The 18,356-nt window shown below is 43.0% G+C and overlaps 1 protein-coding gene across 1 annotated transcript in view; it reads left to right on the top strand.

Annotated features, from left to right (window-relative positions):
* The window catches only part of LOC125444038 (semaphorin-6A-like), a 66,811-nt gene that overhangs the window by 3,321 nt on the left and 45,134 nt on the right, over window positions 1-18,356 (top strand). The window contains exons 3-10 of the mRNA XM_048516477.1: window positions 4,166-4,226; window positions 5,075-5,137; window positions 7,565-7,666; window positions 8,426-8,516; window positions 10,708-10,827; window positions 10,977-11,065; window positions 13,785-14,002; window positions 15,981-16,112. Of these exons, the coding sequence (XP_048372434.1) occupies window positions 4,166-4,226; window positions 5,075-5,137; window positions 7,565-7,666; window positions 8,426-8,516; window positions 10,708-10,827; window positions 10,977-11,065; window positions 13,785-14,002; window positions 15,981-16,112 (876 nt within the window). The remainder of the gene's footprint in view (window positions 1-4,165; window positions 4,227-5,074; window positions 5,138-7,564; window positions 7,667-8,425; window positions 8,517-10,707; window positions 10,828-10,976; window positions 11,066-13,784; window positions 14,003-15,980; window positions 16,113-18,356) is intronic.

The raw sequence follows: 18,356 nt of genomic DNA on the forward strand, positions 1-18,356 counted from the left end.
TGCACTGTTAATCAGTTTATATATTCAAAGTGTATAAATATTAGAACTGTGTTTCGTTTTTGTAATTGCTGGGGACCCAAATATATAACCCACATCAGTCAAGAATATCATTCAAGAGGGATCTTTTCTCCAGACCAAGTTGATCTGCCTTCTAGGAGGGCACCGGACCTGCACAGTCTTGTTCCTTATGTCAGTAACCGCCGAATTTTGATGTTGGGGTGGCTTCTTTTAAATGAACATATTGAATTGTTGTTATTGTTGTTGTTGTTCTGGTTTTTGTTGTTGTTGTTGTTGTTACAAAATGGTAGGACAGTCTCCTACATTCCTTGTTGGCTAGTCGAGCCTTATTCTGTTTGTTGTTGCAAAATATAAGTTGATAGGATGTTTCTGTTTGGCTTTCACAGGGTAAAGTGAACATTGACAGTGCTATCCTAAAAACGTTGCCCTGGGAGTAAGCCCCATCAAATAAACCTAAGTGGGATTCTGAGTAGATCTCTTAGGTTTGCATTACATATATCCCGGCGGAATGATTACAAGATCAGGAATCTTGTTCCTTTATTTCACATTGCAACATTGTTCCATGGCGCCTTTCCCAGTGGGTCAAAAACCTAAGCTTATTGTGTCTAGTGCGGGTGAGTATTACCTAGAAGGACAGCGTCCTAAAGATTTCTATCCTCTAAGCTTCTAGTCAGATTTTGTTGGCTATGAATTTGAATGAGCCAGAAAAATATACATTTATGTCCCTTGTATCTCCTCAAACAACCATACTATTTCTTTTTCAGTCTCTATTTCTTTGCCAAATAGCAAACATAATTACATGTCTCAAGGTCTTTGAATATAGAATAATTAATTATTTTTTCTTCGTTTGTAACCTTTTATCTGCTCTCCTCTTCAAGCAGACATTCTCTTAAAATGGTTGCTCATTCAAACAGTCCAGCTGTGAAATAAATTTGTCCTCTTGTCAGTAATATAGTTCTTTCATGACTCCCAAAACGAAAAACTATTCCCGACTTTAAGAAATAAACATGCTTTATTTTAGAACCGACTTGAAATGCCCTTCCATGGAATTTAAAACCCAGTAAAGCAAGAAAGTAAAATAATGCAGGTCATGAAAATATTTTTAAATAAGAACATAAGAACATATGAACAAGCCAGCTGGATCAGACCAAAGTCCATCTAGTCCAGCTCTCTGCTACTCGCAGTGGCCCACATGGGTGCCTTCAGGAGTTCACATGTGGGATGTAGATGCAATGGCCTTCCTGCGGCTGTTGCTCCCGATCACCCTGGTCTGTTAAGGCATTTGCAATCTCAAGATCAAAGAGGATCAAGATTGGTAGCCATCAAAATCGACTTCTCCTCCATAAATCTGTCCAAGCCCTTTTAAAGCTATCCAGGTTGAAGTGGCCATCACCACCTCCGGTGGCAGCGTATTCGAAACACCAATGACACATTGCGGGAAGAAAGTGTTTCCTTTTATTAGTCCTAATTCTTCCCCCCAGCATTTTCAATGAATGCCCCCTGGTTCTAGTATTGTGAGAAAGAGAGAAAAATTTCTCTCTGTCAACATTTTCTACCCCATCCATAATTTTGTAGACTCCAATCATATCCCCCCCTCAGCCGCCTCCTCTCCAAACTAAAGAGTCCCAAACGCTGCAGCCTCTCCTCATAGGGAAGGTGCTCCAGTCCCTCAATCATCCTTGTTGCCCTTCTCTGCACTTTTTCTATCTCCTCAATATCCTTGTTGAGATGGCTGGCTTTTAAAAATGATTTTTAAAAGCCAGCAAAAGGTAAAAGCTGTATAAAACCAGTGAAGCAGCAATGCCACTGAAAAGACTGAAATTCAGTAGCTGTTGACAGAAAACCATCTCTTGGTCTTCAAATCCAGCAAGGGCCATAATATAGCATACTACCAAGACAGGTGGGCAAATAAAACTCTTTTATCTAGATCCTGAACAGTACAAGGCTACATGTTTTGTGGGGAAAGGAGATCTAGAAATTATATTTTAATGCCTAATGATTTAAACAAACAATCAAATAAATAAATAAATAAAAAGGGATCAGGGCAAAACATAATGAAGAGGCAATTCCATAACTGAGGTGCCACTCTAGAAAACACACTTGGATTGGTTTGTTGCTGTACTGAATTGAGCCTCCGCCTCTTTCTTTTGTCATCATAGACACAAAAGATTATCCTGAGAATGTTTCTGGATTAAATGAATCAAACGAGTGATACCTCAACAAAGTACCTATTGGACATCCAGCAAGCTGTGATCATGGACAGAATCCTCTATATTTGCTGCAAAGGTCAGTTGTCTGTTTTGTTTTTCACCCATTCCTACTTTTTCTGTATCATGCAAACTCTTCTGATCTGGCCTTGTCCATCTGTATCCTGTTTTTTTGAGTCTTCTGTCACACAAGCCATGAGTGACACAAAGGAGAGAAAGAATAACACAAAAGTTACACACAAAGAACCAATACATGATAGTATGCATCAGAGATCTAGTGTGGTATGGCAGCTATGTTACTGGACTTGGATTTGGGAGACCAGGTTTGACTCTCCACACAGGGGTGTACCACCCAGGGGACATATGGGGTCAAATGTCCCCGTGCTGTGATGATTTAGTCATGGGGGGAGTGACCCCACCCCTCCTCCTTCCCCCTGGGTCCATACACTGACTTCAAGACCTGGTGCAAAAAATGTTTGGTCATGATGGGGGAGGGTGGCCACCCATCCGGGGGGGGGGGACACTCAGACTTTGCACCAGGGTACATTTTCCCTAGATACGCTTCTTCACAATTATGAATTCTCTTGGGCCAGGGGCTCTCCCTTAGCCTAGCCCCCCTTCACACAGCACATGTATAACAGGTTGCAGTTGGGATAAAGTAACGCATTTTCCTGTTTTCACATTCACATGCATCTGTGCAGGCAGCAATTGGAGCCCACAGGAACAATCCAGGTTGCTGCCGTGCCTTCACATGGAGATGGATCGCTTTATTTAAATTTACTTCCCACTAATGCGTAGCTACGCAGGCATGCACAAATGAAACCCCACAGCCATGCTGATGTCTCACAATACAACCATTTACACCTGTATAGCTGTGCAGATGTAAGCTATTTTTTTAAAAAAGGAAAATGGAGGCAAATGAAGTTTTTCCTGCCTGGCCATTTGTTCATGAGCAGCTGCATCCTGGGCATTTTGAACAGACTCACTAATAGTGCGATTCTTTTTTTAAAAACCCAGTTTGCAGAAAATAACACAGAGCAGACATGTTTTGGAGCGAAATCTGTGTGAAGTTCCCCCCAAGGTCAATTCCCCACTTGCTGACTCAACCTAGCTTCAACCTGGGTTCGACTTTGGTACTTCCCACAGCCACTGAGTTCGACGCGGGTCTGTCCCCGCTTCACCCCCTCTAACTGTCAAATTTCCGACTCCACCAGGGTGGTACAACTTTTTCAGTGAACTCAGGTCGAAGCCAATAAAGTGGGGAATCATCCTCACCGCAACTCTCCCATTCAGCCAATCACAGTTCAGTGTTTTGGGCATGTGCAGAATGGGAGACTTGCGGCAGGGAAAAGCACACCTTTTAAAAAACATTTTCCTTCTTGTATACGAAGTGTCGGCCATACATATAAACCGAGCAAGCTTACATGCTGCTTTTAGCTACATAGAGCACTGCTTTGTGGCTACGTTGCCATTATGTAAAAAAACAAAAACAAAAAAGAGACGCACATTCACATTTCCCGCTGTAGAACAGCAGCCAATTGGGAATGGGCAGCAAAGAGGCAGCGAGGTGATCCCGCCCTCTGAGCTCGGCTCCAGAGGAATTACCTCAGCTGCTGTGGGGAGTAACAATGGAGTCAACCTACATCAGTACTGTTCAGGGACCCAGGTTGAACCTAGGTCGATTCTCAAGTGCGGAATCAATCCTAGTGGTTTTTCACTGTCCTACACCTGTGTTTATTGGTCGGTGCAGAATGGGCCTTAGTCTGTCTCACAGAATTGTAGTTGGTCAGATCTAACCATCTCTCTCTCTCTCTCTCTCTCTCTCTCTCTCTCTCTCTCTCTCTCTCAAAACTAAACATTGGTCATTGAACAATAACTGCCTACTGTCAGCCACAAATTGTCCAAGCTCTTCTAACTATCAATTTGTCTTTTGGTTTTAGGGACAACGTTTACACTGTTGATATGGACACATCACATACAGGAGAAATCTATTTTACCAAAGTAAGTACTACAGATTAATTTTTTCTTAGCCTTTACTTGATATGAGTTTCCTGATATATGAGATCCCTCAATCCTCATAATAGAATTGCACAGTGGAAGAGAAGCCCTCCACCCTCTTCCATTAGTAGAGAAGCTTGTTTGATCCCACACAACAGCTGCTTGTTGTCTTTAAAAGAAGAAGAGTATGGATTTATATCCCACTTTTGTCTCTTGTAAGGAGACTCAAAGTGGCTTACAAGCTCCTTTCCCTTCCTCTCCCCACAACCGACATTTTGTGAGGTAGGTGGGCTGAGAGTGTTCTGAGAGAACTGTGACTAGCCCAAGGTCACCCCACAGGAATGCAGGAGAGCGGAAAAACATCTGGTTCACCACTTTAGCCTCTGCCACTCAAGTGGAGGAGTGGGGAATCAAACCCGGTTCTCCAGATTAGAATCCACCAGCAGTGGCACAGTGGTTAAGAGCAGGTGTATTCTAATCTGGAAGAACTGGGTTTGATTCCCCGCTCTACTGTTTGAGCTGTGGAGGCTTATCTGGGGAATTCAGATTAGCCTGTGCACTCCCACACACACCAGCTGGGTGACCTTGGGCTACTCACAGCTTTTTGGAGCTCTCTCAGCCCCACCCACCTCACAGGGTATTTGTGGTGAGGGGGGAAGGGCAAGGAGATTGTAAGCCCCTTTGAGTCTCCTACAGGAGAGAAAGGGTGGATATAAATCCAAACTACTACTCCTCTTCTTGTTCTTCTTGTTCTTCTTGTTCTTCTTGTTCTTATTATTATTAACCACTACAATATGCTGGCTCTCAGCCAACAGTGGACTGTAACTGATTTTTTTTCTTTGAATTTGCAGAAACTGACATGGGAACCCAGTGAGGCCAACAAGTTAAAATGCAAAGTATTTGGGCAATCTGAGGTAGGAAATATTCTTGAGATGGGAAATATTCAGATTAACCTTAATTGTTAATCTGTTAATGTTCTCTTTGGTGTGGAATTGATTACCCTCCCCTCCCCCCATGAACCTAATGAAGACAACCAAGGTTGAATTCCGAATCATCTTCAAGGTGTGGGTGCTGACCTTTAAGGCCTTAAGCGGCCTGGGACCCTCGTACCTTCGGGACCGCATTACCCCATATGTCCCGAATTGACCTCTGCGTTCAGCAGAGGCCAACTTACTGGAGATCCCTGGCCCCGCAATGATGTCTTGGCTGAGCCTCCCACCAGACCCAGGAGCCTTTACGGCTTCTAGCCCGTGCACAGTGGAACACTTTACCACCAGCTGTCTGGGCCCTGCGGGACCTTGGAGAGTTCCGTAGGGCCTGCAAGACCGAATTGTTCCACCGGGCCTTCGGAGAGACCAGCTGTTGAGGGTGCCCTGCTTTTATCCTCCCCCCTGCTGTATAGGGTCCCTAACGTCATCGGGACCCATCATTCTTCTTGGGAGGGTGGCATATGGGTTCATGGGATACTGTTTTAGATTGTAGATTTTAAACTTTTATATGTTTATGTTTATATATGCTTTTATATTGTTCACTGCCCTGAGCCCTTTGGGGATAGGGCGGTATACTAAATTAAATAATAAATAAATAAATAAATAAATAAATAAATAAATAAATAAATAAATAAATAAATAAATAAATAAATAAATAAATAAGTTGTGACTGGATGTTTCCAGTGTTCTCTCTGTTGTAGTATCTGTCCAATATGACCTATGTCTATGGGGGTCTCATGATCCCCAGATTAATTTTTTTGGGGGTTATCAGTTCTCTTTTCCCTTTCATCGCTGGAAAAATCTAGCAGGATCCAACTGTTGTGTTTGATCTACATTTATGGAGATCAGAAGGTGCCTGTTTTTCATCTAATGTTCAGCAACAAAGATGACCACTGTGAAAACAATGGATAGGGTCCTACCTGCTTTTTCACTCAATCTCACCCTCACCACAGCTTTTGCTTACAATGGTCCTACATTTTCGGCATGATCAATTTGAGAGCAAACAGAAATTGTTCCACCTTCCCTCACCAGGAAAATGCTGGTAGGCTCTAACCCACTGTTCTCAGTTCTAATTATACATTAAAGAAAACTCACTGTCTGCCTGACTGTCAACTTACTATTCCTGCTTGTTGAAGCTCAGAGCTAATTGTGGGGCCAGGACCGCGTCTCTGGTCCTACACAGCTGAATTAGTTTAAATAAAACTTAAAGTTAGAAAACACCCAAGAAACAGTTTTGAAACAGAAGATAAGTTTACTGGACAGCATAAGTATCTGACCAGGGTGTCCCCTTAAGGGTAAGAGGCACCCCCCACTTCATACAAAGGACCCATTTTATAGACACAGACTTTAGAAAGTTACAGAAGGTGAACTCTCCCGAGGGAGAGGCATGCCTTGGTGCTCTCGAGTGAGAGACACGCCCCCTTCCGGATGCTCTCGAGTGAGAGACACGCCCAGCATATGAAAGACCCCAGTCTTTATAGATGCAAAGAGTACAGACATCACACAGTTCATCCCCTTACGTTTCACGTATTATAATCCATACCTCTTTCACGTGCTACAAGCATGTACCTTAAAAATCTCATTGGATAGAACTGTCTCCTGGTCACAGCAAGACAGCCTCTATTCTACGTGTTACATTCCTTCTGTTACTCAAACGCTACATGCTGTTAGCTCATGCTAGGGCTCCCTCCGCTAGGGCTACCATATGCAAAGGACTGCAATAAAGCTAGCCTCTGTCTCCAAGAAAAACCTGTTTTCTCCCAGAGAGAGATATGTCCTTAGGCTATGCAGCATTCCTTAGGATCATAAAACTTTCCTGTTCATTTCATTCCCCAGTTTGAAATGTTAAAACATTTAAAAGATTGTACATACACTGATTCTAAAACAATAGAATTATAGTGAAATGCAAGTAAATATGAATCACTCATTATCATTTCTGTGTTCTTTTAACTATATAGAAAAACACTTATTCCTATTTTAACTAATCACATTGATTTAGCTATCCCCTATTGCTGGTTCTAACCCAGAAAAACAAGGTTATACATTTATATGGCTTCTGTCACATAGTAACCTGTAGTTACAAGACCTTAAAGATGTCTATCTGTACTTGCCTGCATCTTCACTGAGAAGCTGCTAACATGCAGGCCTGCTGGTCTCTATACAGAGAACCATTTTGTTTCATCAAATCCTTGGTTCAGTTAACTTCCATGTTTCTTGATTAATTACAAATTTTATACATTCTGGTCCATCTCCACATAATCATTTGCAGGAAGTACAGCCCTGCCTCTTTTTCATATAATACACTGTAATCAATTTGCTGGCATAATATTTCTGTGTTTGTTTGTTTTTCAGGATTTATGTCATAACTTCATTAAGGTTCTGATAAGAAAAAATGATGATACATTGTTCATTTGTGGGACAGATGCCTTTGATCCTTCTTGTAGGAACTTTAAGGTATGCTTTTGTACCTTTAAGATTTTACTATCATCCTGCTGGAAGTTCTGCTTTGAGCTGAACTGTCTATTTGTACGGTCCCCAATGGGAAATTAATTTCTCAGGGTTAGTCAGAGAGATCTTTTATTAAGGTAGAGTTTGCAATGAAATCTTGGTCCTCTCTTTCCTCCTTGGCTGCTTCTTACATGAATACGTGGTCAATGGAGATACAGGGCCTTTCCTCACTTACCTTAAGCCCCAGCTGTCCGCACCCTCAAGTGGCTGGGTCCTGAGGGCACTCCCACAACAGGGGCAGTGGCCTTAGCAGCCGCTAAAGCTACTGCTGTTGCCACCCCCCCCTGCCAGCATGCGGCATCTCTGGTGCTCCTCGAAATGGTACCTTTTGATTACCCCGTGCAGGCCCTTGAGGAGGTCATGAGAACCTTGGGCACACTTGTGTAGAGGATCAGGGTGGGAGTGGGGGAAGCCAGCCCACAGTGGCTCCTGAGAGAGGGGTTCATGCTTCTAGAAGTGGCTTTTCACTGGCATAAATGATGACGGTGGAGCCCCAGGGCCATTCGCATGCAGAGGTGCCTTTGCATGGAGGCGCCTCCGTTTTCCATCCCCACACTTACCTTCTCTCCCTGCAGAGCTCAGAAGGGAGAGAAGGTAAGTGTGGGGAAAGCAGGAGGCACCCAAAAGCAGCGCCGGCTGGGAAACACTGCTGTTGTATTCATTTCTGTTTCCTTCTCAAGAAATTCCAGTTTTGTTGTTTTCTAGGTGAATACTCTTGAAATGACGGGAGAAAGGATCAGTGGGAAGGGCAGGTGCCCTTTTGATCCCAAGGACAGCAACGTTGCATTGTATGCAGGTAATAAGAAAGGGGGAAAGTGCATGCTTTTTAAGAGTTTGTTTCTTGGTTGTTTGTTTTGTTTTGTTTTGTTTGTTTTGTTTGTTTTGTTTGTTTTGTTTGTTTGTTTTGTTTGTTTTGTTTGTTTTGTTTTATACCGCCCAACCCCTGGACTTGCACATTCAAAACATTGTGCAGCACATGGCAATGATATATAGAGGAATAATGTCATGATATATCCTATCTTCTAGGATTCATTAGTAAAGAAGTTGTTCCTCTTGAAAGAAGACTCTTTTTTATTTGGCATTTTCTCACTTATCTTCCTTTCTATTGATGAGTTACTTCATTTTCTTTGTGGCTTTTAACTGTTTTACACATATGCATTTTTAAATCTGGTTTTGATGTCCTTCATAATTCTTCACCTTAGGCTGGTTGGTAAGGTGCCCTTATATTGTTCTAAATAAGTAGAATAATACACAAATATCTATGCTAACATACCCCCAGATTGATATGGGACAGAAAATCTTACCCTTCAATGCTCCTTTAATTAAAAATAGACATTGCATGTTTTAGTGCTGGAATGCGTGCTCCATCTTTCGGTGTCTGGGACAGTGTTTCCCAACCTTTTCGAGGTCAGGGTACCCTTGACCTCACTCTTCATATCTCACGGTACCCCTGCCGCCACCCTCCACCTTCCCCTCCCATTGCCCCTGCTTGCCACACACCCCACCTTCCCCTCCCAGGGTGAAGGGAAGCACTGGGGGTGGGGGGGCTGCTGACCTTGTGGCAGGCCCTGCCCCATGGGCCCGCTCCATGTCCTTGCTGGCGCCGGTGGGAGACACCACAAAAATGAGGGGGGCAGTAGTGTTGCCGCGGTACTCCTGGGATATGCTCACGGCACACCAGGGTGCCACGGAACCCTGGTTGAGAATAGCTGATCTAAACGTTGGGTTGGATCCTTTCAGCTTTTGTGATGGTGAACAAGGGAAAAGAGGGCCCTATGACCTCTGAAAGGCTATGCCCGGAGTCATGAAATCCTCAAGGATCAACAACACAAGACAAGGATTTAGTTAATATGGCAATTGGGCAAGATGGGGCAAAAAAGATGATTGGGTTCAACTCCAGATTTCCAGGCACTGTTACAGTACTAAAGTCATACTTGTCTGTGAAAAAAAATAGTCACACATCATAGCTCAAAATGGTGGTGTGCAGAAAACTGGATGTAACTCATTGGCTGAAATAAAGGTCAATTCTGAAGCTTACTGCTCATCTGAAGATAAGCAATGTATTGTGTGAACCTCATGGCACTGACAGAATTTTTGCTTTGGGATATACTGACTGGCTGAACAGCTTTGCTGTGCAAGGATTAAAAATCATTGTTAGATTCAGATCTTATTCAAATGTTACATTTGACTGAATGAGCAGCTCTATTGTACTTGTATTTAGCCTTAAGACCCAGTCTGAAAGGCAGATTGTACATTTAAATAAAATTAAAAATAAAATAAAACTTCCTTGGGTTACTCTCAGTAGCCTATCTCATTGTTTTGCCCTGACCTGTATAGCCAGACTAGCCCAGTCTTAGAAGCCAAGCAGAGTTAGCCCTGATCAGTATTTGGATGGAAGTTCATCAGAAATTCCAAGATCACCACCTCTGAATGTCTCTAAGAACCCTATAAGGTTTGCTTCACAGCAAAATAAATAGTTTTTTTTTTACAAATAAGAATCCCTGTTCAAAGGAGAGCCATAATGCTCACCAGGTTTAATGTTATGCCTTCTGCCTTGTTACATGGCAGATTTAATAAGCAAGAAAAGGCTAAAAGATTGTGCCCATGTAACGATGGCTCAGTTGAATCTCTGGCCCACCAATTACTACACTGTCTCAGATTCAAGGAAATCAGATCCAAGTATGTGAATCTTACTCCTTTACATTTACCCCATCTCCCCGATTTAATTAGATTACACTACTTGTTGGACAACCCTGATCCTTCTCTCTGTATGATAGTGGCAGACTTTCTCCTGGAAATTACTAAACGCCAGTAGATTTCCTTCGACCTGTTTTGTATATGCTTTTTAATCTGTTTTTATTACTGTTGTACTGTTGTCTATGCCAATAAAGGCTTGCTTCTGAAAATAAGAATCCCATAGACTGATGAGGACAAGGAATTGTAACCTTCTTTCTCACTGCATGTCTCTTTCAACCTCAATCCCAAAGGTGGGTATCTATATTCTGGCACAGCGTCAGACATCCACTCATCAGATTCACTCATTTACCGGAGTCTTGGACCTTCTCCATCTCTTCGAACAGCTAAACAGGATTCAAAATGGTTGAAAGGTAAGAGTACATGGAGGGGGAGCACTTTTAAACAAAGGCAGAGGACCCGTGGGCATTCAAAAGTTACCTTGTCTTTTGCTCAGATGTATTGCTTTGGTTATTGTTCACGGTTTTGTGCCCGTGACCGGATCATTTTGTCTTCCCTGCAGATTCTAAATTCATCCATGTGGTCGATTATGGCGATTACATGTACTTCTTCTTTCGAGAAGTAGCAGTTGAAGTCCATATCGAAGGGGAGGTAAGGACAAAAAAAAGGATCAGATAAGAATTATGTGGAAATACATCAAAACAAGGATACTGCTTTGAGAAGACCCTGCCGTTCCTTTTGAAGTTTGGCTGGAATAAAGCATTGTATTGCCTTGATGTACTGACTTGTGAATAGTCGCAAACTTTGACAAGCCTCCCCCTACCCATTAACAGCACCATCTAAAGCAGTGATGGCGAACCTTTTCGAGACCGAGTGCCCAAATTGCAACCCCAAACCCACTTATTTATTGCAAAGTGCCAACACGGCAATTGAACCTGAATGCTGAGATTTTAGTTTAGGAAAAAAAACAGTTGGCTCCGAGGCGCGCATTACTCAGGAGTGAGCTTGGTGACGCAACCGTGCAACACTTCGAAAGGGTGAATCAGGACCCTAGGAGGGTTTACTCAGAAGCAAGTCCCATTGCCAGCAACCGAGTTTACTCCCAGGTAAAGGATCGTGCCCAGGATCATGCCCAGGCCAGCCTAGATTGTGTGTGTTCCGCCCCCACCACATGACGAACTCTGTGCACGCATGCCCACAGAAAGGGCTCTGAGTGCCACCTCTGGCACCCGTGCCATAGGTTTGCCGCTGCTGATCTAAAGGGAGAGCTGGATCCACCGTTGGGAGCCGTGTGGGGCCACCAGAGGATTTGCCCTCCCTGACCCTCCACAGTGGTGGGACATGGTGCTGAACACCAAGCCAGCATCTCTGCACCCTACCTGCCACTGCCACTGGCATAGCAAGCACCACCACTGGCGTTAGTCAGCTCCCACCCGGCCATTGTCCTGTTGCAACCAGGGATTGGGATTTGTGCCTCCTTTTTGGTGGCATAAGTCCATTAAATCTAATGGGGACTTTTCAGTGCTGGGGAGGATTTTGTGTGTTTTTAGCCTCCCCACACAACTGGAAAGCCTTCATAGGTATGATGGGACAGTAGTTGCAGCACCGTGTCCGACCACCCGGAATTTTGGATTCGGCTGTTAACTGGAAATCATATCACAAATAATGTTATGTTAAAAATAGTTGCAGTAAATAATTATTATGACTGATAAAAGCTAAGAAACCGATTTTGGGGGGGCGAGGGGGGGTGCCATCAAATCACAGCAGACTTATGGAAACGCGTCAAGGTTTTCAAGGCAAAGGATGTCAAAATGTAGAATGCCTTGGCCTCATAACCCCGGTATTCCTTGGAGGTTGCCCATCCAGTCTAAATCTGGAGTTATCTAAATCAGGACAAGAAAATAGATACTTCTGGAAAATCTTCACTGTGATAGTAGAAATCAGAAGGGTCATGGCTCAGTGGTAGAGCTTCACCTTTGCATGCAGAGGGTTTCAAGTTTACCTATCAGTACAGCCATGTGATGTCAGAGAGGGAGCAAGCTTGTTTTCTGCTGCCCCAGAGATTCGGACATAGAGTAATGGATTCAAGGTGCAGGAAAAGAGATTCCATCTAAACATTAGGAAGAACTTTCTGACTGTCAGGGCTGTTCGACAATGGAATTCACTGCCTCGGAGTATGGTGGAGTCTCTTTCTTTGGAGGTTTTTTAAGAGGCTGGATGGTCATATGTCGGGAGTGCTTTGATTGTGTGCTCCTACATGGCAGGAAGTTGGACTTGATGGCCCTTGTGATCTCTTCCAACTCTATGATTCTATGATTCTATTCCAGAACCAGGTGATCTGAAAGACCTTTTACTGGAAAGGGGCTTCTAGTCAGAGTAGATAATAACTTCAAGACCGCATCACCCCATACGTCCCTGCACGGCCTCTCCGTTCGGCGGAGGCCAATCTGTTGGTGGTCCCCGGCCCCTCGATGCGGCTGGCCTCCACGCGGGCCAGGGTCTTTACAGCTCTGGCCCCGGCCTGGTGGAACACTCTTCCTCCAGCTGTCCGGGCCCTGCGGGATCTTAGTGAGTTCCGCAGGGCCTGTAAGATGGAGTTGTTCCGCCGGGCCTTTGGAGGGACCAGCCGCTGAAGGTGCCCCCCCCCCCCCGCTGGCTCTTGACATCTGGGCCTTCTCCAGCTAATGGGACTCGCCGTCTCTCCCTCCTGGGAGGGGAGGTTTTTATGAAACAAAATGGGTTTTGCTGGATGCCTCTTATTATTATTACTGCCTAAATTGTTTTAATTAGTTTATTTTAACTGTTTTTAATGTTGTACACCGCCCAGAGCCCCCCGGGGATGGGGTGGTATAAAAGTTTAAATAAACAAACAAACAAACAAACAAACAAACAATAAACAAACAAACTTGACTGACCAAATAAATAAATAAATAAATAAATAAAAATAAAAAATAAAAAAATAAAAAAGTAAGTAAGTAAGTAAACAAACAAACAAACAAACAAACTTGACTGACCAATATTCTGGCTCCATACAAGTCTACTTCATGTGTTCCAGTAATGTTGGTCCTCTTCATGGAAATTTTAAAAAAATTGCACAGAAATGAGTTCTATACAGTCTGAGAACTCATCTCCTGAAGGTTTATAGGTAGGCATGTGTGGGTTAACACACATGCCAAAGCTCTTCTGTGATCCAAAACTTTTCTCTTGATTTTAGTAACAGTGATATGATTTTTTTTGCTTTGTTTTCCTTGAAGCAAATAAATACAGTTGTCCATGGTGCATGGTGCCAAAGCTGTATTTTGCTCTACTTTTCAGTACCAAAAATGATCTTGTTTCTTTCTCTCCATCCTGACCTTTTTTCTCATTGCAGCTCGTTGTATCAAGAGTAGCTCGGGTTTGCAAGAATGACATGGGTGGAACAATGGCATTTCTAGACAAGCATTGGACTTCCTTCCTAAAGGCACAACTGAAATGCTTAATTCCTTCTGCTTTAAATTTCCATTTTGACCTACTGCAGGGAGTGACAGACGTTGTCCAAATCCAGGGGCGTGACGTGGTCTTTGCAACCTTTACCACCTCTGAATTCAGGTAATCCCCACAGAATCATTTCCTCTCATAATGCTGGTTCAATAAAGGTGTTGTTTACCTTGGGTCTCTGCGACCTACTTGCCAGTAAGTGAAGAAAAATCTAATGTAAAACTCTTAATGCTCTAGCCATTTGTAAGGTGTTGTTTATGTAACAAATCACAAGGGTTAAACATGGGGTCACTGTGAGCATGCCAAGGAGATCTTATGTGTTACAGTGAAATAAACTGTACTGGGGACTAAATGCATGCATGGCTTTCATTATTCATGGCTTGGGTTTTTTATTTATTTTTTTTTATTTCCACTGGGAATATTTACTCCTTTCTTCATCCAGTGATTTTATCAGTTCCAGTAAAGGGTTAGATTGAACCAGGTGGGTTTTTTCTCAATTCCCCTCTACCCCACTTTCCCTTGATACACTCTCTGTCCCACATATCTTTAGGGCATGTATGTCCCATAATCTCCGACATAGCATTTTTGGATGGTCAAAAAGAATCCATACTCCTGGTTGTTGTGGGTTTTCCAGGCTGTGTGGCCATAGTCTGGTACATCTTGTTCCTAACATTTTGCCTGCTTCTGTAGCTGGCATCTTCAGAGGTGTTTCACAGAGAAAAGTGTGTTACACACTGTGTCCAGTGAGAAGCAAATAAAAAAACTGGACATAACATTATATTTGAAAACACTGAAATTCTGGACAACTTGGACGGTTACTATGTCAGACTACACAGGCTGAGGCTATTGAAATCCATAAACACCAAGACAACTTCAACAAGAAGGAGAAGACTGAGAATTAACAAAACTTGGCTACCAATACTTTAAAAACACCAGAATCAACGGTCAAGGGTATGGTAGGTCCATTGACAATGAACTCCACACAGGCACAGGATTTGCATTCACTAATCGTGCTGCTTCTGCAGGGAATGCAAATGTGAATACCACTGTAAATGGACAGAAAACCCCACCCACAATACAATGCAGTCAACCACACCTTTGCATAGTTAGCTCCACCCGAACACGTTCTGATTGATTCCCCACCCTGTGACATGGAGAATATACCCCACTAAATTTTCCCTTCTCACTAGACACAGTGTGAAACAGACTTTTCTCTGTGATACACCTCTGAAGATGCCAGCCACAGATGCAGGTGAAACGTTAGGAACAAGATCCACCAGACCATGGCCACACAGCCCAGAAAGCCAACTACAAACAGATGAGTCTGGCTGTGAAAGCCTTCGACAATACAAATCCATACTTCCTTTCACACTAGCAAAAAGCTGGTCAAATCCCTCTCAGAACTAGCTTTCCCCCTTATAATTCCCCAGGGCAACCAGAGAAGATGTTTGCTAATGCAAATGTCTTATGTCCTTCAATTGTTTGGCCTATTGATTAATCAGGGCATCTACCCTGTTTCCCCTAATATAAGACATCCCCGAAAAATAAGACATAGTAGAGGTTTTGCTGAAGTGCGAAATATAAGGCATCCCCCGAAAGTAAGACATAGCAAAGTTTTTGTTTGGAAGCATGCCCGACAAACAGAACACAGGAAAAATAAGACATCCCCTGAAAATAAGACATAGCACATCTTTGGGAGCAAAAATTAATATAAGACACTGTCTTATATTCGGGGAAACACGGTATGAGGATTGGATATCTTTGCTGTCCTCCCGGGGAGGGGGGTGGGGGGTGGGGCGGGTTGTGACTATTCCCAATACCCATTTTTTCTTGAACATCTTTTACCAACTCAATCATTTCTGAGAATCCAGCTGTTGTTTCCCATCCATTACATTTTCATGTTCCCCTTGTACTGCCATTTTTTCCAAATCCTAACTTTTAGTGATACTTTAGGTCTTGATCGAGATTGTAACACAATCCTTCCACGTGTAGCTCCGTTGTGATAGGATTTCATCCAGCATGTTTCTCAGACAAAAATTAAAAAAAATGTTCTTCCTTTCAAATCATTTCTGGAACTGTCACACCCTAGCATCCCTGGCTCTGCTGTTTGTGCTTATGATATGCTCGAGATTGACAAAGTCTTTTCCGGGAGGTTCAAACGTCAGCTATCCTATCACTCAAAATGGACTCCAGTTCCTGAAAGCGAAGTGCCAACACCCAGGTAATATTTTTTAAATGCTCTTCTATACATGTGGAAGAATCCAGACCTCATTTTCCAATGGCAGAATAGAACTTTCCTGCCTTCTCCCTCTCACTGCAGCCCATTGATCTCCAGGAAATGTTGTACCTGGGGGGGAAGGGAATCCTAAAAAACTAAATGATAGCCAGTGTGGTGCAGTGGTTAAGAGCAGAGGACTCTAATCTGGAGAACCAGGTTTCTTTTCCCGCTCCTCTGCCATGAAGCCTGCTGGGCCTTTATGTCCACTTAGGTACATACGTGGCAACAAGAATTAAAATGTGGCAATTAGGGTTGAGCAATACTGAAAATAGTCGGAAATTTTCGGATTCTCCCTTATTGTGACATGAAATTATCTGTATGCCCAAACAATACAAATATCATATCCGTTATGGCCAAATTTATTCAGAAATCCAAATATATTCAGGTTCATCTATTATTATTTTGGTATTTTTGGTGTTTTTTTGTGTTTTGGCCCTCAGGGTCACTTTTTAAAGCTAGTGGCACCAACATTTCTGGGTATCATCTGAAGACACTCCTGATGATACTACCCAAGTTTGGTGAAGTTTGGTTCAAGGAGTCCAAAGGGGTAACCCCCATCCCCCATTGTTACCAATGGGAGCTAACCTGAAGCCAGATCAATAGAGCAAGCAGAGTTTGGAGATTCCCCCACCCCTTTCTCTCCTGTAAGGAGGAGTCTAGGGACAGGGGAAACAAGGTGACCTAAAGCTCCTTTACCTTCCTCCCACACACCTTTCCTGCTTCAGGCTTCCCCAACACAGAGCCCCCATCACAACAGAAATCCCCCCCAGCACATACAACAATGCAAGGTAGGTATTGGGGGAAGATTCTTGGGGGTGGGGCAACCCTAGGTGGTAAGGGAAGAGAATCCAGGGGGGATTCTAGGCTGGGGAAAATCTCAATTTTTTCCTTTTTTCTTTTTCAAGTTGTGTGTGGCAGTGGAGGGAATCTCTGGCTTTGTTTGTTTTTACTTTTCAAGCCACGTCTGGCAGCTTGAAAAGAGGAATCTCCTTTTTTTTTCCCTTTTCAAGTCGCATGCAGCAGTGGGGGAGGGATTTCTGGTTTGTTTGTTTTTCCTTTTTAAGCCCCACGTGCACTCCAAAGCACAAATATGCACACGTTGACCTGAATATCTTGCATTCAGATCAGCTCGCATTTGGGCAGGTGGTATTTGGGTTGGATGTGGCCAGAATGCACCTGAATAGGCCTGGATTTGACCTGAATAGGTGATTCATTGCATCCAAATCACTTGGCAATACAAGGGCATTAAACCTCCAAAGAAGGTCTTGATAAGGTGATGATTCATAAGGTCATATGCAAGGATTCTTCTTCTGGTGATGGAGACCAAGAAAGGGGAAACCACCTTTGAGGTAAATCTTTAGATTCCCACAAGAGACAGCTAATATTGGCGGAAATGTGTGGGTAAATTGCCACCAAGTCACAGCTGACTTATGGTGACCCCATAAGTTTTTTAAGGCAAGTGCTTTCCTTTTTAAGGCAAGCACGATCAGGCAATACTATTCCATTCCATATCACACTAAGGGAAATGGGATATGGAAATAAATAGAATTCAAATGGAGATGCTAGGTTAAAGTCAGTGGTGGGATTCAACTCATCTACAGCACCACTTCTGACTGGAAGACTTTCCGGTTGTTAAGAATGATGCTTTGTATACAACCAGTTCAGTTAGAATTATTTTGCAAATCCTACCCAAACCCGAGATCCCAGCGTTGTTAAATTATTTGAATCCCTACCACTGGGTTGAAGTGCCACCACAAGTCACAGCTGACATCTGGCGGTGACCCCCCCATGGGTTTTAAAAGCAAGTGCTTTCCTTTCTAATGGGATATGGGAAATAAACAGAATTCAAATGTAGATGCTAGGTTAAAAGCCGAACATATCCTCTTGGACATTCCCAGAGAGGAGGCTTCGTTCCAGCTTACAGGCTAACCACTTCTTTTAACCGTTTAAAGAGCACTACAAACAATAACATTTTTTGTTGAATTCCATTTTGTTTTTCTTTTGCCCATTTTTTTCTCTTTTAAATCTTTTTTTTTAATTAGTTTATCATTTAGGAATACATATTAATTGGCAGACAATCTGACTTAAAGTGGTCCCATTAATAATAGAATATGATCTGCCACATAAATTGTAAACAATGTCACATTTGCAAGTGATTTTTCAGTATTGATCTGTGAACAGATCTCA

The sequence above is a fragment of the Sphaerodactylus townsendi genome, linkage group LG15 (genome assembly GCF_021028975.2).
Source record: "Sphaerodactylus townsendi isolate TG3544 linkage group LG15, MPM_Stown_v2.3, whole genome shotgun sequence".
NCBI lineage: Eukaryota > Metazoa > Chordata > Lepidosauria > Squamata > Sphaerodactylidae > Sphaerodactylus > Sphaerodactylus townsendi.